Consider the following 27,445-nt stretch of genomic DNA (forward strand, 5'->3'; position numbering starts at 1 on the left):
AATTTGATTTAAATAAAATCAGAGGTCTAGTCTTTTGTACAGTTGATTAGGAGGAAAAAATTGTTTTAATTTGGAAACATAAATGTTTTTTATATGGTTAATTTGAACAGGAATGTATTCTTTTTTCACATAAATTTAAAGTCTTTTCAGTTTTGAAATAAGGTTATTATGAATATGTAATTGTACGAATAAAGGCATTTCTCTCTCCTTTGCTCTTTCCCAGCACTCACGATGCCCTTTAGCGTTTTGTTTAGCACGTTTTTTCTCCTCTTTACTACCCTATATATCGTCCCTTCATTTCCTCGTCTCTATAATAGCTCTACTGCCATTTTAGTGCAGTCAGGCCTCTAATGTTGCTCTGTTATCTGTGACAGATCTTGCACAGATAAGAAACTGTCAAGTCTACTGTTGCTCTTTTTCTTCCTTCAGTTGCATCTTGAGGTCACGTTGCTGTGCATTAGATTTTTATAGAAATAAGGATTAGTCACAACGGCCAGCACAAACCTAGACCTCCAGTGTCCTTTCAGATGACTGTTTTAGCAGGCTTTTGTATCTTAGTACACGATCAAGCATTTGTTTTATGGTGTTGAGCTACGAAACCATGTGCTGGTTTACTCTAGGTTCATTATAGTTCTATAATTTTTTTAGTATTTACATTTTTTCAATTTGTCCTTTAAATTTAGCTTCATTTTTATTATTTTTCACTCTATGACTTGATTTTGGTTTATTGTAAGTTTTCTCGTTTCAGTTTTGTATATTTAGATTTAATTGTATTTTTGGTGTTTTAAGGTTTATGAAGTTAATGTGCTAACATACTCATTTAAACTTCAATATGTGTATTTCAATATTAAATGTGTTTATTTTCATTCTTAATATAAACTGGTTGTGATGGTTTCATATTTAATATACTTCATATCGAAATTCTTGGTCATTTTATTTTGAAATTCCTAAAATGATTGAGTTGTGAAAATGTATTGGAGTTTTTTATTTGAAAATGTTTAAATTTAGTTTTCTTTTAGCTTTTGTGACCGATAATTACACTAATTGTGAAGGGATTTTAGTTCAGTGTGGCCCATTTGTCTTATGACAGGACTCATCTGGACATGTATAACACAGATCAGTCAGTATGTGGCCTGCAATGATGTTGTAAGTGGCCAATCAGGGAGCGCTGTACTGCTTGTGTGGCAGAGGAGCGAGTCGGTTTCATAGGTCAGCTGTCGTTCTCAATCGCAGTCACAAGGCCTAGGCTTGTTTTCTCTCTTCTGTCATTGTGTGTGAGGGCCAATGAACTGAAATAATGTGCGGGGAAAAGGACGTTGTGTGTGTGTTTGAGAGAGAATGTGTGGGTGTTTTGCCAGCTTTAGCTTGGTTTTCTACATCCTTCTTTCTTTCTCTTGCACACACAAATTCCTAGAAGAGAGAAGTGGCGAAATCCCCTCTTTGTAACGTTGCTCCATGGCAGGTCATTATGAGGCTGAGCTCTCACAGCGCTTCTGTCTGCGTGTGTGTGTGTGTGTGTTTATTTGTTTCACATTTCGTTCAAGTAGTTTGCACAACATAACCCTTACAACCCATGAGAGAACTGCTCAATAGATAGAAATGTTTTACCTTTTTGTCATTGTAACACCACTAAAAAAGGGCAAGCATCTAGTAAGGGTAGTGGTCTCTCACCAGTGAGGCCCGAAACACACTCTTCGCAAGTACGAGATTGTAAATACTTTTGGCTGCACAAGCTAAATTTTACACACCCAATACTTTTACAATATTTTTTTTGGTATATGTCATATTACGATTCATATCTCAATGCAAGTACACGTTGGATTCTTAGCCTTGCGTTCTCAGTAAACTCAAATTCACTTTTTGTCGCATTCCAAAATGAATCCGAAGGCAATTCACAATGCAAGTGCTGGTATGTGTTGTATTCACATTGTTTCTGCAAACTCGATTTCACACATTGTTGTGGGAAAAAACTTGTCCAAACACAATTCATAATGTAACACAAGTACACGTTGCATTCTCAGTGTTGCCTCAACCTAGATTTCACACATAGTTTTTCCGATATGTGTCAGAACACTATTTATAATGCAGCACAATTACACATTGCATTCTCAGTTTGTCTGCAAGGGGTGCAATATGGGTCAGCTTGCCTTTCTTGGTGATGCAATTTTAAGAGAATCTTGCTGAGCAAATTAGTTGAAGTTAATTAAACTGTTGATGTGTTTATAGCTAGTTACATGATTAATTATTTGATAAAATTAGGGATGGGACAATATGGTTATCTCACCAATTTTTTTTTTTATCAAAATGCACATTATAACTTCTCATCAAAATAATGTTTTTTAATATACAATATAAATGCTCAAAGTTTAAATAATAAGAGTTACTCATATAACATTCTCTATAAGAAAGAAATCACAAACAAATAAGCTTTCAAAAATAGTGGGGTACATTCAGGCTGATCGGGTGCAGAACAAACAATAGAACTGAACAGAACCTGTCCTGAAAAAAGTATGTGAAAATGTATTTTGATACAGTATTTATATTTGTTGTCATCATTATTATAATAAAAATTCAACTTTGTAATAATACAAAAAAATCTACATTATATTAATATTAAATAATGAAATTGTATATATAATAATATTAGCTGTCACTGTTTGAAATAATGTGTACAATTTACAAGTAATAACATCAAATTTCATTTGTAAAAGAAACACTAAAAAGTCACTTTCACTTTAAGAGTTCAACGAGAGCATCACAGTGTTCCGGTTCAGTGAATATTAACACAAATCTCTCGGTTTCTTTAGCACATCCATACTGCATGAGATTCAAAGTAATATCTCTTAACTTTTTTATTTGACTGTAAAGAACAGAAAGGATATTAAGACACATTATTCAATGAAAGTAGAGTGCATGATATCATTTTTGATGGACACACATTACACGGAGGTTAACAATTTTTTTTAAATCTTTTTATCAAAACAAGGTAATTTTTTTTTCCAGGTATTCCAATACTTACATTTCTAAAAACTAAACTCAAGCACATTAATCATGTCAAGGAACTTATGTGAACCCTGTAAACAGTGTAGAAAAAAGCACAGTAGAGGTAAAATCAAGCGACAGAGAGATTATGATGTTTGACAGGTCATTTATGGCTGCACGCAAAAACAAATATGCCATGCAACCAGTGTAGTCTGATTTAGGAACTAATTACTCTGAGCTGTCAGCCTTAAAACAATTTAAGGCTCAATCAAGAGCATTTGTGGCATAATATTGATTACCACAAAAAATATTTAGACTCACCTCTCCTTTTCTTTAAAAAAAGGAAAAATCTGGGTTCCAGATTCTGGGTAAAGTGGACAGATATGAGGCCAATCCATAAACTTTTAAATACTCACTATTTCAAAAATCATAGCCACAAGACATAAATAATATGCTTGTTCACATGATTTTAGTGTGATAAAATCACTTACTAACCTTATCTGTGGAAATGTATTGCCAATATTACAACTCTGTTGCCATGACGATGTAATGTCAACAAACCATAAAATGACAAAAAATGTTTTAACAGATTAATTAATGTGTTTTTATAAAATGATTAACTTAACATTTCTGCCTTTTAAACCCTCCAAAAATTGGCCCCATTCACTTTCATTGTAATTACCGCACTGTAACCTCGATTTTTTTTTATTTATTTTAAGAAAATGAGGGACGCGCCAAAATTATTTTATGTGGTAATTATCATTATGACACAAATGCTGTCGATTGAGCTTAAATTGTATTAAACAGAACATGTACCTGTATATTCCTTTAGGAGACAAAAACAGAATTCTGTTTGAAATAGTGGTGTGTACCCTTCTTTATAGACAACTACAAATTACTCTTAGTCGACTGAGCCCACTCGCACACGCAACAGCCCAATGCTCTTAGACAGTGTTGGGAAAGTTCACTTTATACATGAACTAGTTCAAAGTTCAGTTCACACATTCTAAAATGAACTAGTTCAGTTCATAGTTCATACTTCCAAAAATGAACTAGTTCATAGTTCTTTTTTTTTTTTCCATATGTTGCTGCGAGCTATTATTTTTCAAAATGATTGACACAGCCCATACAGAACTACAGACAGCAATTATTTCATCAGTTTTAACACTGCACTATGTGTCAGATTTCATCTTCATATCAAATTTTGAATCCTTATTCAATCAGGTTTTACATTAACATTGAGGAGAGTGGGACAGCATTTCCCCATTATTGCTTTAACACTTTGTTGCTTTCCATTCAGTCCACACTAGTAGCAGCTGCAGCTTTCACCCCTACTACTACAGTATATTCTCAAAAACATGAAGAAAAACGTGCTGCTTGAATGGTCTTTTTAAATGAGGAATTGGTAAAAGAAAAACAGGACAGTAGTAAGGGTGCAATTTTGTTTTACTGGAATCCTGGAAAAATATACCAGGCAGGTTCAACAAACAAGTTACATGAATAGTAAAACCCTGAACATCGTTCTACTAACACAAACTGAGGTAGGAACCAGGCTGAGGTAGGAAATTAAGGTTGAACTTGAAAGTGCTAGTGCAATATTCAAAGTGCAAAACATTAAAAACATTATTAAGTCACTTTTCTATTGCTTTTGGCTTGTTTGCCCAATGAATAAGTAAGTAATAAGTGGTCATAAAACTCTTTTATATTATCATACGACCCCTCCTTGCTGCTTCGTTGCCTATATGCTGCTGTCGCCTCCATGCTAGTTTTTGTTTTGATGACGCATGCGGCTGTGCGACACTGGTGGCTGGTGTTGCCAGATTGTGTTTTTTCCGCTAGATATTAAGGCCTGTTTACGGTGTGTTTTAGCCGGGGTTTCGCCTGGAAGACTCTAGAAATCTGGCACCCTATTGAACGAAGTTAAACTGAGAGAGCGTGCGTTCACAGACTCCAGAATGAACGCGTTCACAGTAACGTTCATCAGGCAGTAATACAGTACGTTCAGTTCACGTTCGCCCACAACACTGCTCTTAGACAAATTGAATGGATTAAATACCTTGCTGCCCAACTTGAGCTGTTTTGCTCTCTGTTACTCTGTTTCTTTGTCCTTCTTGCTCTCTCTCCAGATGTCCTTCTCTTTGGCCTTTCAGTCCGGACTTAATGGTCTCACCTCAGTATGTCTGCAGAACCAAGAGTCATAGTTGTTTTTTGGCCTTGAAGACCATTATTTCAGGCTAAGTATGTCTGTATTGTAGTGAGATTTGTTTGGGCCTTTCTACTCTAAAAAGTAAACGGGCAGAAGTCCATACTGTATGGGGAGAGAGCGAGAGGTTCTTGTGGCCAATGGCCATGATCTTTAGTCGACTTTTTGAGCAGGGTCGGGTCCACTGGAAGTTTATTTATGACACTTTGCTCCGGTTTTTGCTTGTTAGGAGGTGTGGCCCTCTGAGTCGATTCTGCTCCGACATCTGTTGTCCAGCATGTGCCAGGACGGTATGACAGAACTTGTGTGGGCCGGTTACCATGCCCAGTTTCACCTTATCAGCCTGCTCTGGACCGGTAACATATGTCCAATCCCTCCTCAATCTGAATGGGGCCATTGTTAATTAACCCACCAGGAGAGTTGTCATGGCACTGTCCAACTCATCCAATCAGTGGAGAGATGAATGCAAAAGCACAGGAAAGAGGACACGCCCTCTCACCTTTCCTCCACAATTCCCTCACCTCTCCCTGCGTGTCCTTTTCTCTCACCATCGTCTTCATCACCGCAATGCCATGCCAACTCAGTGTGACATTCACCAGTGAAAGAGAAAGAAAAAGAACACAGAAGCCCTTCCACTTTCAAAAGACTTGTCCCTCTCACAATTCTTTCTGTAACAATTCATTGTTGGAACAATTGCCTCTCACTGCCAGGCTCCAAATACAGGATTTAATGCGATTTTTTTCGAAACGTTCTAACTAATGACACTCAAAGAGAATATGTGGAAGTTTATTGGAGCTAATTAGGCAGACTCTTCTACCAATTACTGAAACATAATGTTCATTCAGGATTACTTTATTTGGTTCAATTATTGTAATTTTCATCGCAATTACTTTCAGAGATAAAAGCGCCTTCTTATGCACATTTATGTCATTTCTTTTATGTGAAAAGCCTAATAAGCCTTAAACAATTCTTCTCAAAAGCAGAAGGATTTCTTTCTTCTGCTCTTTTGAACCCCTTTCCCTTTGAGATCGGACTTCTCACTTTCCTATTTAGAAATTTTTTATTTTCGTCACGCATCAGTCTCATCTCTAGCATCTTGATGTGCTCCTAACAACCCAGAGATGTTTTCTCTTCTGCCTTTGGAGAGAGGCTATTGTCCATGAACCTGATCCTCCAAGAACTCTTTAGTGGTAGAGGTAAACTTAGTAATTTAAATGTGCAGCCATTATTTGCCCAGATGCCCAGAGGCCCTATAAATGATTAGGCTGTTGAAAACCCCATCTATTTTCCAAAGGATTGGAGCCCTATCTAAGATAGAGAGTGCATTTATTGGGTTCACAGAGTGACCTTCAGATGGAGGAGATGAGTTTGAAACTGGAGGAGAGTGCAGGGAAGACGTTGTGGCCTGTATAAAGTTGCTCTAATGCTTTATTGTTGTACCGCTGTAAAGGTCTGTGTAGGCCATTTTCATGCTCGTTTTTGAGAATAAGGGAAGCCATCATGCCCAACTCACAAATGTCACAGTTCATTATTTTTCCCTTAATCACTCCAAGGGATTGAAAGTATTGACACTGGGAACTCAAAGGTGTTATGTCAGAAAATCCAAAGTGCTGAGCTTGGCTGGAGACCACTTTGGTGCAAAAACAAAAGAACCGCTCAATAACTTGTCAGACACATGGTTAAGAATGAAAGTTGCAAATGAATGGTGGAGGTACAATAAAGAACTTTATGTAAAAGTTCAACAATGGCCTGTTTAAGAAGGATAAAAGGCTTCAAGATCATGTACTCCTTCCTGGCAAGTAAGATCTCTTGGATGATCAATGGAGAGGAGGAGAAGGAAAGCAAGACATGGAAGATAAATAGTATTGCCAATAAGCTCAGGGGCAATGGTTGATGAGCTGCCAAATTAGCTTTGTGTAGATTGGGATTTGATGACTAATGTGAAAGTGATTGTTTATACTAGTCATTATGTACTCAATTGAGACTGATATTTGCTTTAAACAAGAACAGTAGGTTCTAGATGATTTTATGCTGTGTGAACATCAATTCAGTTCAGATTTAGGACCCTACTTGTAAATCCAGACACAGATTTGAATTGATTTGGGGCGAATTTAACTGGCTTCTTTGTCTAATTTAAACTAACCTCACCTTTGGTAAGAAAACCAGATCATTCAATAGATTAATTTAAAAAATAAAATATATCATATTTATTGTTAGCTGCTACTCTTTAATGGCTCTCTGCTTTCATGAATGAAAACCAAATTTAGGCTTCTGGGAAAGATACTTTTGTTTACTGATGGCTTTACTTATTTCTGAAAAACCTGGTGTTTGGCTGCTAGTTTGGAGTTCTTGGTTTACTGTGCTCCATTCATTTCAGTCTGTATGCACAGTATTTGTGATCACAACAGCTCAGACCTGTCAGGAATAAAGTGGACCAAAAACTTGAACTTAATGTCTATTTTCAGCACAGTCAGTGTTTAGGATTGCAAAACATATTTACTAACAGGTGAGACTTGTCCTGTTCTTACAACAGCCTACAGGAGTCTTTAATACATCAGAAGTCTTATCCCAATCCCACATGTCCAGTTGAGGTGTGGGTTAATGGGTAGGGATGGGAAAGGAGGCAGCAATGGGAAGTGGCTGAGCAGTCAACATAAACTTTTAATGTTATAAATCATCTCTCTCTCTCGAACTGGTGCCTCTGGCTCATCTTTATACCCCTCCCGGTTGATTAGAACTATTCACGGCCGGGCTTGCGTCCTTAGAGAGAGAGAGAGAGAGACAGAGAGAGAAAAACTTGCTTGCCGGTCCCCGGACATGCCGTTGCCTGGTCCTCAGCCACTCATCCATCCTCTGGTAGACGACAGCCGCTCGTTCCCTGGTGGATGGCAGCGAGTCCTCTGACCCTTGGCAGGTGGAACAGCTCGTCCCCTTCCTGGTGGACAGCAACAATTTCTCTGACTCCTGGCGGCTGGCAACGACTTCTCCCTTCCCTTGCGGACGGCAGCGATGAGGACTCCATGACAGCGCATCCCTCCTTCTTCCTAGATTTCTGCACCAGTGTAACAAAGTTCTTAGGATAGGGTGCAAGGTGGAAGTTGGAGCAGCAAAATTAAACTCAGGAGTAATTCTTTTTTATAACAAATTCACACAGTTTGCTTTACAGTGCAACTCAACACATGCTTCTTCAGTGTGTGTCTGTGGGTGGCTCTCTCCCAATATCTGGCATCTGGCTCGCTCTCAAAAGCATGTCTACTCTTACTGCAATGACACACAGCTGTTAGAGACAATCATTGCCAGGTGATGATCCTTACTGTTCTCATCTCCTGACCTTGCTCTCTATTAACAAACCGGTACTTAACTGTGCCCTCCCCTCCACATACCTCCATTGCCAAACTTAGGCCATCTGACCTAACCACTGCAGTCTTATCAATTTGGGGGCGCACCTGCCTGTCGCCCAAGTGGAACCCCAGATACCGTACCTCCACCCTTCCAATTGCGCACTTCTTTGGGTTTGCCGTGAGTGCCTTCCCATCACAGCGACCTCAGAATGTGCAGTTTGTCAATACGAGGCATTGGATACACATTAAATTTAGACACCGCATTGACCTTTCTATAATCCACACAGAACCGGACCGAGATGTCATTCTTCGGAACCAGTACCACCGGGCTGGCCCAGTCACTGTGGGATTAATCAGTAGAGATGACTGCGTACCACTACTTCTGGGGTTGTACAACTGAGAAGGTGCGAGAACACATCAGAGAATTCTCTTTGCAACTGGGCCATGTCCGTGATTTGTGATGGTGATAGGTGGTCTCCGCAAGTGACCGGGGTGCTGCGATTGGCTTTTAAGTTCACCTCCATCCCGAGCTCCTCCCTCTCCAGTGCTGTCATTGCCAAAGATACAGGGACCACCTCGCGCCATGGTTTTAAGAGGTTGAGGTGGTAAATTTGCTGTGCTCCATCCCATCCCTCAATTTAACCTCATAATCGACTCGCCGTGTGACCTCAAACGGCCCTTGCCAGTTTGCCATTAATTTAGAGCTTGATGTGGGTAGTAATACAAGGACTTTATCTCCCAGTGTAAATTACTGTAGCTGAGCTCACCTGTTATACAGTTGGGACTGGTGTTCTTGAGCCTTTAGCAAATTCTCCTGTGATAGTTGCCCCAATGTTTGGAGTTTTTCTGTCAGGTCAAGAACTTATTAAATTTCGTTTTTGCTGTTTGAAGGTCCCTCCTCTCAGTTTTGCCACACAACATCTAAGACACTGCAAGGCTTATGCCCATACAATAATTCAAATAGGGAGAACCCCGTGGAGGCGTGCAGGACCTCTCATACTGTGAATGACAGGGGTTTAAGCCACTTATCCCAATTCCGAGCATCTTCGTGCACAAACTTACGAATCATGTTTTACAGGGTTTTATTAAACCGTTCGACCAAGCTGTCCATTTACGGGTGGTACGCACTTGTCCGAATCAATTTAATGCCCAATAATTTGTACAGCTTGCATAGCGTACATGACAGAAAAGTAGTGCCTTGATTAGTGAGGATTTCTTTTGGAATCTATTTTTAAGTGTGCCTCCGCAAGACTACGTGCTGCAGTGTTGTGCAAAGGCACTGCTTCCGGATATTGTGTTGCGTAGTCCACCAGAACCAACACAAAGTGATGCCTTGCATGCCGTCCACTCTAATGGCCTGACAAGGTCCATACCATTTCTATCGAAAGAGACCTCAATCAAAGGAAGCAGGCTCAAAGGTGCTCTCGGGGTTGCCGGTTGTCTCACCAGCTGACATTCACGTCATGCCGCACACCATCTGCAAACATCTCCACGAATGCCCGGCCAATAGAAATGGGTCTTTTCCTGCCCTAAGTGACAAGCCATTGGGTTATAATGAGCCGTCTGGAATAAAATTTTCCGACGGTTCTTCGGTATCAATAACTGGGTCATATTTTCCTTTGTCTGAGCACCCTGCGTCACTTGATACAACCGGTCATTTAGAAAAGTATGGATATCGAAACGCTGGCCAATTTGTGCCCAAAATTAGCGGATCACACCACGGCCTAATTCACTGAGATCACATTTGTTCCACATTTTGATGGTTGTTGTGAAAATTAACTGAAGCTCCTGCATGATGCATGATTTTATGCATTGCACTGCTGCCACACGACTGTCTGAGGTAATCGCATGAATAAGTAGGTGTACAGGTGTTCCTAATAAAGTGCTTAGTGAGTGTATGACTTGTGTCCTCCATTGTAAATCTATGGGATTTTTGCTCATGTTTTAAATCCTAATTCCAATCCCATCCAGTAGTTGGTGTACACATGTTTTTATCAGTGTATCTTGAGGATTTGTGAACAGGAACTTATTTTGTGAGAGGGACAACTTATTTTGCCTAATAACACAAGGTTCTTTTAGGTATTTAGAGTTTTGTTTGATGCATTTAGTAGCAAAAAACTAGATATCCACGGGTAGAACAGTAGATCCTGCTTTGGGTTTCTGTCTGTGAAATAATCAGTACTTGTTACAAGACAGTAATTCTGATTGCATTTCTGCTGATGTTTTTAGTGATTTTCTTTTTAAACATTCACGGACATAAAAAAATGCCTATTTCATGTATTCTGTTTGACATTATTGTGGTATCACCTTTTTCAGACAGACCCGTCAGCACATTTAAAACTGTTTTGAAATTATGTGTGTTGTGAAAAGGGCTATACAAATGAAAATTACTTGACTTGACGTTATGTCAGTCAGACTATGTTCTTGTCTGGATAGTTCTTGTCCTGAATAAGCTGCAATATTGGCCAGACTTTATGCTGAAAGTCAAAAGTCTGGTAACCGGTCATTTATAATAGAAAAGTAAGGATAGGCGAGACTCCCCAGCCAGCGCATCACCAAATGCTCAGGACCCATCTGCACAAATTTCCCTTAATAACATGGAAAATGCTGGCCAATTCGTGCCCAAAATTAGTGGATGGGTGAGGCATGAAATAACCGTCGCCTTGACACTATGGTTTTGTCCCCGAAATGTAATCGTTACGGTAACTACAGGGTAATCCCCATGCATACGCCTTACCTTCACCTTGTGACTAGCACCCAAAGCCTCAACTTGAACCAGGAATTGATGGATGGAGGCTTGACTGCAACCCAAATCCACCAAGGCCTGGTATGTACCCCCTAAATACTCGCAGGTATGCAGTACGTCCCAGCTCGATCGAGGGCTGCCTGCAGTGCGTCAGAGACCCGAACCAATGTCCCCACCTCCATCACCAGGCATTGGTACTGGAAATGCCCGGGCTCACCACAGCTCCAACAGACCAGCCCAGGCTTCATGCCTGTGCCCGTGACAGAGGGTACACCACCCTGGGAGTGAGAGCGTAGAGGGGCAGGGGAAACTGGCGGATAGTGCAATCCCCAGAGTTGAGGAGCCAGTATGGGAGGGGCTCCTCCCTGTTTCTGGGGAGGAGGAACAGGATGGAAAGCAGAGGGAGGAGGGAAGACAGGAGGACGAGAGAGAGAGAGAGAGAATGATCCCAGGGCTCGCTGGCTCCCCAGTATGCCACCTTGAGGTCTTCTGCCACCTGGATGGCCGTTTAGCACACTGAAACAGGGCTAACAACCATTATCTGCTAAGTGTACATCTACCAAGGTCACATTTGTACAGCTGAGAAGAATCCCCAATTAGATGCCACCATATAGAAGCACATCTGTGAATTTCAGATGTAAGATGGCACAGCAGATGCAAACATGTTTTCTTTGACTGCTTGATTGAGCGCCTGGCAGCTTTTTGCTCAGGGTATGCTGACGGATACCATCCCTCCAGATTTCAAACCCACCAGTCCTGCCTCTCTTAGCCCCTCACCGGCCGTCACCACCCACCCATCATATGGAACTTGTCAGCTTGGGCTGGTGATGACAACTGTTTTTCTTTTCATGGTCGCAACATTTACTTTTTTATGGAGCTCAGAAAATAAAAGTGTGTTGGCATTTCGCATCTCTGGGCCCCTTATGGCAGGGAGAAAAAAATTCCCCTGCAGGCCTTCAGATGTGTCTCCTTCCTCCTCGTTTGGTTAGTCTTGTTTTAGCTAGTCATTGGACATCGTCATGATGCTGTGTTTATGGACGCCAGGGATGTTTAGTCTGGCTGTTGTGTTTGGACGAGACCTTAGTCAGGGTATTGGCACTGTCTCGCTACACGCCAGATTAAATACAGCACTTTTCTCATCTACAGCTCCCGAGCATGTGTGTGTTTATTTTTGTATTACATAAACAGTTCAATGACAAACATCTTCATTTAGAGTTACATAATGACAAACCCTTCATTATGGACCTCAAATTCAAAATTGCTAGTATTAAGTAAAGTTGTAGTGGATGCTTGTGCTGTCATCACAGCTTTGAAAATGGCTTCAAGTAGACATAAGCTCAACATTTTGACTATTAATTTGTTAAAATGATGTCTTGTGCTATTATTCTATCCTATGTTTATATTTTAAGGTGTTTAGAGTATTTTTTATTGCATTGCTGTGCAGTTGCTTGGGTGTACTCTGTGGTACTTACCGGCCCTAGTCAAAAGATCCCACCCCATAATATCTATGATATTAATTTGCAAATATACACTGTGGCCCTAACTGGTCTTCTACTGTTGTAGCCCATCCGCCTCAAGGTTCGATGTGTTGTGCATTCTGAGATGCTATTCTGCTCATTACAGAGTGGTTATCTGAGTTACCGTAGCCTTTCTGTCAGCCTTTCGAACCAGTCTGGCCATTCTCTGTTGACCTCTCTCATCAACAAGGAATTTCCATCAGCAGAGCTGCCACTCATTGGAAGTTTTTTTGTTTATGACACCATTCAGAGTAAATTCTAGAGACTGTTGTGCATGGAAATCCCAGGAGATCAGCAGATACAGAAATACTCAAACCAGCCTGTCTGGCACCAACAATTATGCCACAGTCTAAATCACTGAGATCACATTTGTTCCCCATTTTGTTGGTTGATGTGAAAATTAACTGAAGCTCCTGACCCATATCTGCATGATGTTATGCATTGCACTGCTGACACATGACTGTCTGAGGTAATCGCATAAATAAGTATGTGTACAGGTGTTCCTAATAAAGTGCTTAGTGAGTGTATGACTTGTGTCCGTTGTAAATCTATGGGATTTTTGCTCATGTTTTATGGTCCACCAGACAAAAATCCTAATTTCAGTCACTTCCAGTAGTTGGTTTACAAGTCAAGTGTCAAGTAAAGTCAAGTGGTTTTTACTGTCGTTCAAACATATACAGTTAGTACAGTACACCGCTAAATGAGACAACGTTCCTCCAGGACCATGGTGCTACATAAAACAACATAGGACAAACACAGAACCACATGAGACTACACGGACTAAATAAAATGTCTACATTAAGTGCATGTGCAAAGGTGTGCAAAAAGTTTGGGACAGTGCAATAAATTACTAAAAGGTACACATGTTTTTATTAGTGTGTCTGGTTGATAGGATTTGTGAACAGGAACCAATCACTTATTTTGCCTAATAACACAAGGTTCTTTTATTTAGAGTTTTGTTTGATGAATTTAGTAGCAAAAACTAGATATCCACGAGTAGAACAGTATATTCCGCTTTGGTTTCTGTCTGTGAAATCAGTACTTGTTACTTTCGGTGGGACTGTAATTCTGATCAGATTTCCGCTGATGTTTTGGGTGATTTTCTTTTTAAACATTCACGGATATTAAAAAAATAAAAGCCTATGTCGGGTATTCTGTTTGACTTTATTGTGGTATCACCTTTTTCAGATGGACCCGCCCCCAAAAGGCACAATACAGTGATTGGTTACCATTCTAAATTATGACTCTAAGACACAACAGATATTACAGCTTCTTTTTCTATTGAAGCATAATTGTCTGTAAAACTGGTTTGAAATTATGTGTGTTGTGAAAAGGGCTATACAAATTAAAATTACTTGACGTTACATCAGTCAGACTATTCTAGTTCTTGTCTGGATAGTTCATGTCCTGAATAAGCTGCAATATGGACCAGACTTCATGCTGGAAGTCAAAAGTCTGACTAAGCGAGACAATGTTTACCTTGGCAATCACCACAAATTAAGGGATTTTTATTCAAATCATTATCCATTTATCTCTCACAGAAAGATACCTGGCTGTGAAGAATTCTTTAATATTTTTGTATCATACTTAAATGCTCTTTCTGAGTATGTCATGCTCCCTCAAAGTAGATTACTGAGCAGTGGAAAGTAGTATTGTGTGTGTGTGTGTGTGTGTGTGTGTGTGTGTGTGTGTGTGTGTGTGTGTGTGTGTCACAGTCTTGTGATAGAGGAAGTTCTGTTCAGTTCTCTAGAGAGGCCCTTGTCACTGGCTCCTGTTTGTCTGTGAGCATGCTCATGCACACACACAAATAAACAAACCCAGCTGGATTTCGGAAGAGACACAATCTGCCCAGTTCTGCTTAATCCAGTGCGTGGGAAATGAACCAAACTCCTCTGACCAACACATCTCTTCTGTTTAGCTTTTCTCTTTTGTTTTTTTTGCTTTTCGCTTTTGCATGTTTGTGTAAGCATGCACATTTGTGTGATTTATATTTGCGAGTGTGATCTTTGTTTGCCTTGTCCTTGAGCTCCACCCTAAGTATGAGACCTCTACCTAATGTCCATCATGTAGAAGGTCAGCTGACTGTGAGCACAGCATCCTGCTCTGACCCGCTGACACCCGGGCCTGCTGTAGCACAGTGTGGGCCTTTGTCCAATGACTTCAACATCTGCTCTCACACCCAGCCATTCACTCGCTCTCAAACACACACACACACACACACACACACACACACACACACACACACACACACACACACACACACACACACACACACACACTCACTCTCTAACTCACTTCTAGACTGAAATTCTGAGTCATTTGGTGACCATCGGTGTTTGGGTGTTTTTTCAACTATGGACACTTTGTGCCCTGTGTGCTTTTTTCCAAGTCACTTAAACTTCTCTTTTCACAATCCTACTATTTTATTTGTATAATATATATAAATGCACTGGTGGCCAAAAGTTTGAAATAATGTAATGATTTTGCTGTTTTGTAAGGAAATTGGTACTTTAATTCACCAAAGTGGCATTTATCTGATCACAAAGTATTGTCAGGACATTACTGATGTAATAAAACAGCACCATCACTATTTGAAAAAGGTAATTTTTTATCAAATCTAGACAGGCTCCATTTCCAGCAGCCATCACTCCAACACCTTATGATTGAAGATTTCATACAAAGGTGTACACTACAGTCTTCAAAGACAAAGGACAACTGGCTCTAACAAGGACAGAAAGAGATGTGGAAGACCAGATGTTCAACTAAACAAGAGGATAAGTACATCAGAGTCTCTAGTTTGAGAAATAGATGCCTCACATGTCCTCAGCTGACAGCTTCATTGAATTCTACTCGCTCAACACCAGTTTCACGTACAACAGTAAAGAGACGACTCAGGGGTGCAGGACTTATGGGAAGAATTGCAAAGAAAAAGACACTTTTGAAACAGAAAGAAAAGGTTAGAGTGGGCAAAGAAACACAGACATTGGACAACAGATAATTGGAAAAGGGTGTTATGGATCTTAACATCATTGAGCTTTTGTGGGATCAGCCAGACTGTAAGGTGCGTGAGAAGTGCCCGACAAGACAGCCACATCTATGGCAAGTGCTACAGGAAGTGTGGTGTGAAATGTCACCTGAGTATCTGGACAAACTGGCAGCTGGAATGCCAAAGATCTGCAAAACTATCATAGCTTCACGTGGAGGATTTTTTGATGAGAACACTATGAAGTAGTTTAAGAAGTTCTGAAAAATAGTAATTTTTCACATTATTAATGTCCTGATTATTGTGGTCAGATAAATGCCACTTTGGTGAATAAAAGTACCAATTTCTTTCCATAAGAGCAAAATCTGTACATTATTCCAAACTTTTGGCCACCAGTGTGTGTGTGTGTGTCTGTGTGTGTATATATATATATATATATATATATATATATATATATATATATATATATATATATATATATATATATATATATATATAGACACCACACCAATCAGCCACAACATTAAAACCAATTACCTAATATTGTGTAGGTCCCACTCAGCTTTCCATCCACAGAACTGATGCTCACTGAATGTTTTTTTTGTTTTTGGCACCATTTGGAGTAAATTCTAGAGCCTGTTGTGTGTGAAACTCCCAGGAGATCAGCAGAAATACAAATTCTCAAACCAGCCCGTCTGGCACCAACAATCATACATGGCATTATCTAATCAGTCAAACGTGTTGCAGCAGTGCAGTGCATAAAATCATGCAGATACGGGTCAAGAGCTTCAGCTAATGTTCACATCAACCGTCAGAATGGAGAAAAATTGTGATCTCAGTGATTTGGTTTTGTTTTGCCTTGTTGATAAAAAAGGTCAACAGAGAATGCCCAGACTGGTTTGAAAAGTCTACGGTAACCGTTAACTGCCCCCTTAAACTTAATAACTGGTTGTGCCACCTTTAGCAGCAACAACTGCCACCAAACTTTTCCGATAACTGGAGATCAGTCTTTGGAACTGGTGGAATTTTGGCCCACTCTTCTTTGCAGAACTGCTTTAGTTGTGCCACATTGGAGGGTTTTTGAGCATGAGCTGCCCATTTAAGATCCTGCCACAGCATCTCAATCGGGTTCAAGTTAGGTCTTTGACAAGGCCACTGCAAAACTTTCATTTTGTTTCTTTTGAGCCATTCAGAAGTGGACTTACTCCTATGCTTTGATCATTGTCTTGCTGCATAAACCAGTTGCGCCTGAGCTTACTTCAACTCACGGACTGATGAGCGGACGTTATCCTTTAGTATTTTCTGATAGAAAGCAGAATTCATGTTTCCCTCAATTATTGCAAATCGCCCATGCCCTAAAACAGCAAAGCATCCCCACACCATCACACAACCACCACCATGCTTGACCGTAGGTATGATGTTCTTTTTGTGTAATTCTGTGTTTGATTTACACCAGATGTAGCGAGACCCCTGTCTTACAAACAGTTCCACTTTCAACTAATCAGTTCACAGAACATTCTAACAAAAGGTTTAAGTATAATCGAGGTGGGTTTTGGCAAAATTCAGACGAGCCTTAATGTTCTTCTGGGTTAGCTGTGGTTTTCACCAAGGCACTCTTCCATGGATGCCATTTTTGGCCAGTGTGTTTCTGACAGTAAAGTCTTGAACGGTGACATTTATTAATGCGAGAGATGCCTGTAGTTCCTTAGATGTTGTCCTTGGCTATTTTGTGACTTCCTGGATGAGTCGTCACTGTGCTCTAGGAGGAATTTTGGAAGGTCGGCTACTTCTGGGAAGGTTCACTGCTTTGCCAAGTTTTCTTCATTTGGAGATAATGGCTCTCAATTTGGTTCTTTGGCGTCCCAGAGCCTTTGAAATAATAATAATAATAATAGCATTCTGAGATGCTATTCTTCTCACCACAAATTTACAAAGCGTCTATCTGAGTTACTGTGACAGTTCGAACCTGTCTGGCCATTCTCTGTTGACTTCTCTCATTAAGGCGTTTCTGTCCACAGAACTGCAGCTCACTGGATGTTTTTTGTTTTTGGCACCACTCTGAGTAAATTCTAGAGACTGTTGTGTGTGAAAATCCCAAGAGATCAGCAGTTACAGAAATACTCAAACCAGCCCGTCTGGCACCAACAATCATGCCATGCTCCAAATCACTGAGATAAAAATGATGGGTGATCTGAACATTAACTTAAGCTGCTTACCTGTATCTGTATGATTTTGTGCACTGCACTGCTGCCACACGATTGGCTGATTAGATAATCGCATGGATGATAGTTGGTGCCAGATGGGCTAGTTTGAGTATTTCTGTAACTGCTGATCTTCTGGGATTTTCATACAGAACAGTCTACGGTAACTCCAGATAACCACTCTGTACATTTGTGGTGAGAAGAAAAGCATCTCAGAATAGCATTTTGAGATGTGGGTTGGCACTGTTTTGGTGGCATGAGGGGGACCTACACAATATTATGCAGATGGTTTTAAGGTTGTGGCTGGTCGGTGTATGTGAAATCTTTAACATGCTTACTAGGTCATAATTATATTATATATTAGTTTAGAGGATCACTTGATGAACACCATTTGGGATGCTTCCTCCAGATGTTTTTCATCTTTCATTTAGACATGACTGTTTGCTTTTACTGCATCTACATCTACAGTTTAGCAATTGGTCATCTGAGTGTCATTGTGACGACACTCCTGCCCATATTTTAGCCACTAAAATTAGATTACTTGAGTGTTATGTGACCAGGCCAAGCAGTGAACTTACCCTCTTCCTCATGCAATCTGGCTTGATCATTAGGGTCAAAAAAGGGGACACATTGTGTCCATTTACCAATCAGTAAGTAGATTGGAAATAATGGTACTGCTTGCGTTCCTACAAGAGAGGCAGAGGCGTGGGCTGGGGGAGATACGGAGATAGAGGATGAAATATGGTGTGCGCAAAATGTGTTCGTTCAGCAGAAGCTTCAGATTTATTTGATATAAATTCCCATGCTCAATAAGATAAATTGTAACTGGAAATAGTTTATCTGAAAGTGCTTGACATCATGCTGCAGAAATAACTGCAGTTACCACATACAATCAAAAACATCAAGGGCTAAATGTGCGAGTTTGTGACATGTAAGCCAGCTTACCACAGCCTAGTACAGATGTTTTTTATAGAGTTTAATAATACACACTAAATAAATTTGACCATAAATGAATTTTTAGTGGCCACAATAAGAAGTTTCTTATACGGTTTCAAATTAAAAACAATAGATGTAATGTTCAAAATTAAGACAGTCATTTGAAGACTACTGGAGGGTACAATTTAGGGGTGATATTTGCCCCCTAAAAATGATTATATGGGGCATTTTTAACCTTTATGATGACATGTTTTTTTTCTCCATAAACATATAAAACAGTATGCCATCTCTTTATATCAAATACTTGAATTGAATCGCTTAAATTAATTGAGGCAGTTTTACCCCCACAATTATATATCTGGCTCAGTTTTGTCCCAAGCCCTGATATTTGCCTCTTATTATGTCTTATTCTGTATGTTAACTGTGCACCATCTCATTGCAGGATCTCTAAAAGCATCCCGACAACCAAAGATGTGGAGCCCCTGCTGGAGATCGATGGTGATATTCGTAGTTTTGAAGTGTTTCTTTCCTCGCACACTCCTGTTCTCACCGCTCGCGATGTGGAGATGTTTCTACCCTGCACTGTCAACCTGGATCCCAAACTAAGGGAGATCATTGCAGGTACACACACACACACACGTTTACCTAGCTATCTACGTAAATGCAGACATATCATATACTACAATTCCAAGGCAATCATGTCTCTTTGGCAAGAAACATACTTTACGCTAGTATGTGTACACAGATGCGAGCGCTTGGCCAATTCATTACCAACTCATGGTCTGGCTGAACATGCTTGACATGCTTGTTTGCATTTCTGTGCTGGTTGTCATAAATATATTAACTTTATCCTAATTCCTCAGAAGTATTCTCTTCAAACTGTTGGTTTGCCATAACAGTAGTTGACTTAAAAGAGAAAACTCACTGTAGAAGCAGTCATTTCATACTATTGTCCACTATAGTGCCCCTTGCGGCAACATTGAGAATGCTGATATTTTGAATGCAACGACACACAAAATCGAGTTTTCCTCACTAGAAGCGCATGCTTTTATATACATGCCATAGAGTGTGTTTTGGCCTTTAAACTGTGATCTGTCCTGTGACTGATGGGTTTGGCTTAATTTTGCTCAGATTCAGAGAATATTGAGTGTGAAAATTGCAGTAACAACAAAATTGGCACTAAAACCAATGCAAATTGCAATAAGTGAAGTAACGGCACTCTGGTTTGGCCATTTTTCTTTTTTTAAATGTTGTGTTTCTAAAGTAGATACTGTGGTTTGCCTTGGTGTTCTGTCAAACTTTTTCCACTAATTTATACATTTTATTGGCTTGCTGTCTATAATTTAGATCTTTAGTAGAGCTGTCAGAATTAACGGTAATGCATGCGATTAAGTAAAAAGGTTTAACACGTCCATTTTTCTTAATCGCGATTAACGCATTTACTGTTAATACAGCATAAACACTAGTTTGAAGGGTGAAACCTTTGTAATATGTCCGCCCGGAGTATTACACTGACACACACACACGACAAACACAGCGTTCATGATCAAATGATGGTAAAAGAGCTCTTAACGCTATTTGATATACAAAACAAGCCCAGATGAGACATTTTGATGGGGTTTTTTCAGCCTATTTAAGGTGCATTGTAATTACCACAGAAGCACATCAAGTCTTAACTATCACCAAAATGCAGAATGAGTTGTTTTTTGTCTGCTTTTAGCTGTTCGTGTGGAGTTCAAAGTGGTGCTTGACACTGGTGTTGACACCCTAATGTGATTCATAAATGCAGCTTCACAATTGCTGTAAGAAAGCAGATAGCCACAGTCTGCCGGCAGATCAATATTGTGGAGGAGGACAGTTAAAGAAATGTAAAGCCCATTGCAATGAGAATGCAACCTATGTGGGGATTAGATCTTTCAACTAGTCAAACTCGCAATTAGACTTTGCGATTTTAGATGTTTAATGTTTCTTGAATTTTTGCTATTTTAGTGCATTCTGCAATATTTATTCTATGGAAGGCTTTGTTTGTATTACATATTGTTTTGTTTTCTTTGCTAATAAGGAAATATGTGCATTTTGACAGCAAAATAAATATATATATAGAGTAAAATTGCAATCTGTGATTAATCGCGATTAACTAAAAAAAAAAAAAAAGTGATTAATCGCGATTACATTTTAAATGTATTAATTGACTAACAGCACTAGTCTTTAGATAAGATTCTCTTTAATTACTACATCGGAACCCTAACCCAAAGTCTAAAAATAATAATAGTAATTATAAAAACATTATTTATGATTTAGCTAACTTCTTTGGAAAAGTATAGCTGTGTAAACCCCCACAAAGACACTCTGCATCATTGTGAGCATCGGAGCTGATATTATCACTGATCACATGATAATGGTCAACTGTGCTGTGCTTTGAGACAGCAGAAGTTGCTTGGTGCAATGTGACAGTGGCCTGTGTGATAAAGCTTCCTTTGTGAAGCTCAGAGAGATGAGTAAGGTTCCCATTGTGTTCACCTCAGGAAATGAAACATCGCTGAATCTTCATGAGATGCTTATTTTTTGAGTCACCCAGCCAGACTTACTTGGTCTGCCTGTGTGACTCAGAAATTGTGTTTTCTACAAAATATATCTTGAGTTATTATTTTGCTCGGAGATGTGATTTTAGGGTAAAAGGTAGAATGGGTTCCTTTTGGGAGCTATTTCCCAAGTTTATTCTTCTTCTTCTTCTATTATTCTATTGGAAAAACTCAATTTGGTCATCAATGTTCTTCAAATTGTGAAGAGAATCAAACCACAGAGACTTTATTTTCTTGCATGTAACTTGAAAAAGAAAAAGCCTCATTTGGCTGAAGTCGACTGTGAGTGGGAGTTTTTGAATGCCTTTAATGTGCTGGCCAAGATTCGCATCTAACTTTTTCTCCTACTCTTTCTCTTGGTTTCTCCATCTTTCTTCCTTGCTGCTTTTATTTCTCAGATGTGCGAGATGCACGCGGGCAGATGCACCTTGGAGGAGTCAGCTATCCCACAATGCCCCTGCAAGATGCTTCGGCCCAGCCGCAGTCTGTGTTTGGGCAGCACACTTTGGACTGCTCTCCCACAGGCTCTTTCCCTGGTTCTTTCCCCTCTGCTGGAGTGCTGACACCTGCCCAGCCACACAGCAGCTACTTCAGTGGGCTTACCGGCCCCCAGCATCCCTTCTACAACCGGGTGAGACTCTGAGACATTGGTTATTTTGTCTAGGCAAAATGCATATGTGGTTGACAAGGTGCTGAAACATATCTGTGCTGTTTCAGTGCTATAAATCATATGGACATAAGGACATTTAAACAACAATTCACCTTAAAGAGTAGATTTGACATGGACTCTACAGAGTCATAACACCAAAAAAAATGAGGCGGAGCATAAAAGCCTGCCATTTAAAGCTATAACTAAATTTATTTGCCTTTTGACATTATTCATTGTATTTTATTTATCCTCTTCAATTCTGCGGGCCGCTGTGTCGCAAAAAAGTTTATTCCTGAAATGTTAAAACCATCACTCCTGCATTCACTCCTGCATAAGGCCTGAAAACATTTGTGCCGCAAATCAGCACCACCTAGAGGTCATGTGGTAGAAATATTAATATGAATATAATAGTCTTTCACATAGCACTTAAATAGACAAATTATATAAAAAAATGAAAGCTCTCATTCTCAGGAATGCAACTGTACAACTGTACTGTTTTTTTTTTTGTTGCCCTAAAACCAGGTTTGAAAGATTTTCAAAGGAATCACAAAGTGAAATATAATATCTGTAATAAATTAAAATTGATCCGAAATAAGACATCTAATACAAAAGTCTTATTTATGCACCGATCACTGCTGCTGTAAGCCCCAAATAGCTAAAAACTATCTTAGACAGTTTTCTAAAAAATGACCTATTTTAATTGTCTGTGAGCTTGCTTGTGTGAATAATCCAGTGTTATATCTTAGATACCCAGAACAAAATATGTGGTTCAGAAGGAAAAGCATGCTAAACAAATCATCAGAAATGTATGTTATTGACTATTGATGATAAAATGTTATACATTTACATTTAGTCATTTAGTAGATTCAAAGCAACTCACAAATGAGGAACATAGCAAGCAATTTGTCATACAAAGTTCAACAAAATCTACAGTGTTTTACTGCCAAGCTTTGCAACAGGTAGCCAGTGGAGTAAAATCAAGATTGGGATGACATGATCCCTTTTTGGCTGATTGAAGACCAGACGTGCTGCAGTGGTTTAATTGTGTTAGCTAGGAGGCCAGCCAACAAAGCATTACAGTGGTCCAGTCTTGAAATGACCAGAGCTTGGACCAGGAGCTGTGTAGCATATTCAGACAGAAAACGTCTGATTTTCCTGATGTTTTAGTGTGCGATTCTGCAAGACAGGGTGGTTGATGAGATGTGGGCAGTAAAATTAAGATGGTCATCAACCTCCACTTCCAGATTCCAAGCTGTTCTGGTTGGTGTTTGTGTAGTTGGTTATACATCATCGCAAAGGAGAGGATCTCAGATTAAGCTTCTAGTCCACTCAGAGGCAGAGATATTCGATTAAACAATGGGGGTGGTGCATGAACTGAAAATTAGACTGAATGTCTATGGCACTAGAATCAATATGAATCTGTGAGGGCTAAAATGTGTTAGAGCGCCACCTACATTTCAGATTGGCATTTTGTGATGGAAGGCGATAGAGGGGAAAAAGATATTCTAGCACTTGCTGCCATCTAGTGGAATAAAATAAGACTTTTTGGAGGGAGCTGTAGTGAACAGAATATGTTTTTATTTTTTATTCTATTCATTGAAAAATTGCAGACGGCAGCTCAAAAATGCCCCAGAGTTGAAGAGGTTAAAGTGAAATTTGATATTTGTGTATTTTCTTTGGAATGACAGTTAACGATAAAAATGTCAGTTATCGTAATTTTACATCAAATTATTCATGAGCCAAGTTGATGATGTTTATATGTTGGATTTCTATGCCCCTTTTAAACAGCAATATTTATGTCAATATATTTTTAATAAAACATTTAAAGTGTTTAAAATCCCATGTGTGGACTTCACACAGGAATCATTGAATCAGTTTTTTTTAATTACACTGGCAGCCAAAAGTTTGGAATGATGTACAGATTTTGCTCTTATGGAAAGAAATTGGTAATTTAATTCACCAAAGTGGCATTTATCTGACCACAAAGTATTGTCAGGACATAAGTGATGTAAAAAACAGCATCATCACTATTTTAAAAAAGTAATTTTTTATCAAATCTAGACAGGCTCCATTTCCAGCAGCCATCACTCCAACACCTTATGATTGAGTAATCACACTAAATTGCTAATCTGTTACTAGAAAATCACTTGCCATTAAATCAAACACAGTTGAAAGATATTTGATTAATTAAATGAAGCTTAACATTGTCTTTGTGTTTGTTTTAGTGTTGCATCTGAATACAATAGACTGGCATGTTTTAGGGTTAATGTTAGGTCAAAAATGGCAAAAAAGAAACAGCTTTCTCTGGAAACTCGTCAGTCAATCATTGTTTTGAGGAATGAAGGATATACAATGCTTGAAATTGCCAAAAAAACTGAAGATTTCATACAAAGGTGTTCATTACAGTCTTCAAAGACAAAGGACAACTGGCTCTAACAAGGACAGGAAGAGATGTGGAAGACCAGATGTTCAACTAAACAAGAGGATAAGTACATCAGAGTCTCTAGTTTAAGAAATAGACGCCTCACATGTCCTCAGCTGACAGCTTCATTGAATTCTACCCGCTCAACACCAGTTTCACGTACAACAGTAAAGAGAACACTCAGGGGTGCAGGACTTATGGGAAGAATTGCAAAGAAAAAGACACTTTTGAAACAGAAAGAAAAGGTTAGAGTGGGCAAAGAAACACAGACACTGGACAACAGATAACTGGAAAAGAGTGTTATGGATCTTAACATCATTGAGCTTTTGTGGGATCAGCTAGACTGTAAGGTGCGTGAGAAGTGCCCGACATAGACAGCCACATCTATGGCAAGTGCTACAGGAAGTGTGGGGTGAAATGTCACCTGAGTATCTGGACAAACTGACAGCTAGAATGCCAAAGATCTGCAAAGCTGTCATTGCTGCATGTGGAGGATTTGTTTGATGAGAACTCTTCAAATTGTAATGGTCATTTTTCAAATGTTTAATGTCCTGACTCTACATTGTGATTAGTTAAATGTCACTTTGGTGAATAAAACCAATTTCTTTCCATAAGAGCAAAATTTTTACTTATTCCAAACTTTTGGCCGCCAGTGTAATCCACTGAAAGTTTCAAAACTTTCTGGAAATGATTCGATCTTCACAACTCTATCTGCCTTTTATGTCAGTTAATTGAATATTGCTAACAAAATAATTTAACAAAAATTTTCAATATATATCCCAGCCCTAAAAATAAGGTCAACCTATTTATAAGCTCTCGTGTGTTTTACCTTTTCATTTTGAATATTTTGTCACCATGATCTGATCCTGATCCATCAGTCTCTGAGTATTTGTCCATGCCTTCTCTCCATTTGAATAGCCTTATTTCCCTCATCATGTTTATCACCTGCCTCGCCATTACCCAGACAACCCCCATCACGCCCCTTCACACCCACCTACTAAACTCCATAAGGGCCCCAGCATGGGACTAGTAAGTACACTGTCTGCCAAATGTGTAGGCAACAGACAGACACACACTTTTTAGTGCTTAGTGTACTGTATGACCACAATATAGTCTTTTGCTGTATGTCTCATGATTCTATATGTATCTCTCTTTTTTCATATGCTTCTAGATGCTTGTGACCTCTTAAACAGCCGGTGGCTATTAGGTTGTTTTTCGGTTGCTCAGTGTCTCTTTGTAATCACAGTAAATTTAAGTTAATTTTAAAAAACATTTTTATATATAGGCATTGTTCTACAATGTTTTATCTTTTTATTGTTTACTCCGAAGTCCTCTTTATAATGTTAGTAAAGTGTTTTACACCAAAAACGGTCATGATTTAGTTTTTAGTATTACACCCTCTCTCTCTCTCTGACCCTTAGAATTAAATGGGCTTTTTGTTTTTGCTCCAGTACCTTTAAGGCTTTTGCACGTAAAGGAACTCTGTTATGACTGGCTAATGTCTTTGTATGGGAAATAAGTAATAGATTCCTCTGTGGCAGGGCGAAGGGCGGGGCCGGGGCCGGGTCGTGATCCTACACACCCGGTCCCGTATTAGGCTAATTAAGCCTCCGTGAGGGATAAAGGTCGACTGCAAAGGATTGTTTACAGACATGTCCGTCATGTGTGTGTTTATGTTCTCTTTTAAGTTTATTATTAAACAATTATTTATATTGAAAAGCCGGTTCTCGTCATTCTGCCACACGATCCTCTGCAGTCGACCTTTATCCCTCACGGAGGCTTAATTAGCCTAATACGGGTCCGGGTGTGTAGGATCACGACCCGGCCCCGCCCTCCGCCCTGCCACACCCTCCCACTACAAAATATATAGCCAATGACCATTTTCCCTGTCAATCATCTCTCCTGCCCACACTAAATGTCCTTACTAAAGGTTTGTGGTTTGTGCTCTATAACTGTCTTTTATCCTCTGGTTCTTCCCTCTTCTTTCATTCGTACTGTGCCCCTTCATCAGGGTATAATCAGAGAGGACTCCAGTGAGGGTCTTCCCTCTCCTACATCCACCTCTATGGTAACTTTAGCAGCGTGTATTTATGTGTTTATATATGTGCATACAAGATGCAGTAGAGCCTTTTGTTGCTATGTTGACTGTGAACACATACACATGGACACATTCTTATTAGGGGTGTAACGGTTCAAATTTTTCACAGTTCGGTTTGTATTGCGGTTTTAGGGGCACCGTTTCAGTATGGTTCTATATTTTCCATGTTCAGCAAAAAAATAAAAATTATTACTGCCAAATTCAAAGTAAGAATACTCTATTTCGTAAAAAAAAACACTTAAACAGGTTTGCCCTTAATAAAAATCATTGTTTTACAGTAACCATAGTTTAACTATGGTATTTGTAGTAAAAACAAAGTAACCACAAAATCAACGTCGTCACTGTCATGTTCACAATATATAGTATAATCATGGTTACTGTGTGGAAACTACAGTATTACTGTTGTAAAACCATGGTTACCTTGTATCAGTACCATGATTTCTACATAGAAAATCATGGTGAGAGCAGTCATGGTTACTACTAGATTACTATAGTAAAACCGTGGTTCGTTTTCATTAGGTTCTTTAAAATTAAGACTTTATATGTAATTAATAATCTAATTAAGTGTGCAGTTTTGGCTCATCTGCGGCCCTGTGCGGGCCACGTGCTATCTTTCCCCGGTGATTTCGGTGTAAATGATCACATGTCGATGTATTACCACTATACAGCACTCGTGTCGAGCAATGTCTGCAATCAGTGCCTATTTTGTAAAAAAAAACAGTGATTTTTTAACCATCACTGTTGTAATTGACTGCAAAATGAAAATGTTTCCAAACAGGAGACCT

At 39.3% G+C, this 27,445-nt stretch overlaps 1 protein-coding gene across 4 annotated transcripts in view; it reads left to right on the forward strand.

Moving 5' to 3' along the window:
* The window catches only part of kidins220a (kinase D-interacting substrate 220a), an 83,961-nt gene that overhangs the window by 44,558 nt on the left and 11,958 nt on the right, over positions 1 to 27,445 (forward strand). For 2 of the 4 annotated variants that reach the window (XM_052145511.1, XM_052145512.1), the window contains exons 23-26: positions 19,352 to 19,530; positions 21,890 to 22,122; positions 25,481 to 25,591; positions 26,574 to 26,630. In XM_052145511.1, the coding sequence (XP_052001471.1) occupies positions 19,352 to 19,530; positions 21,890 to 22,122; positions 25,481 to 25,591; positions 26,574 to 26,630 (580 nt within the window). The remainder of the gene's footprint in view (positions 1 to 19,351; positions 19,531 to 21,889; positions 22,123 to 25,480; positions 25,592 to 26,573; positions 26,631 to 27,445) is intronic. The other 2 variants (XM_052145513.1, XM_052145514.1) reach the window with 2 other exon arrangements.

The sequence above is a fragment of the Xyrauchen texanus genome, chromosome 16 (assembly GCF_025860055.1).
Source record: "Xyrauchen texanus isolate HMW12.3.18 chromosome 16, RBS_HiC_50CHRs, whole genome shotgun sequence".
Lineage (NCBI taxonomy): Eukaryota > Metazoa > Chordata > Actinopteri > Cypriniformes > Catostomidae > Xyrauchen > Xyrauchen texanus.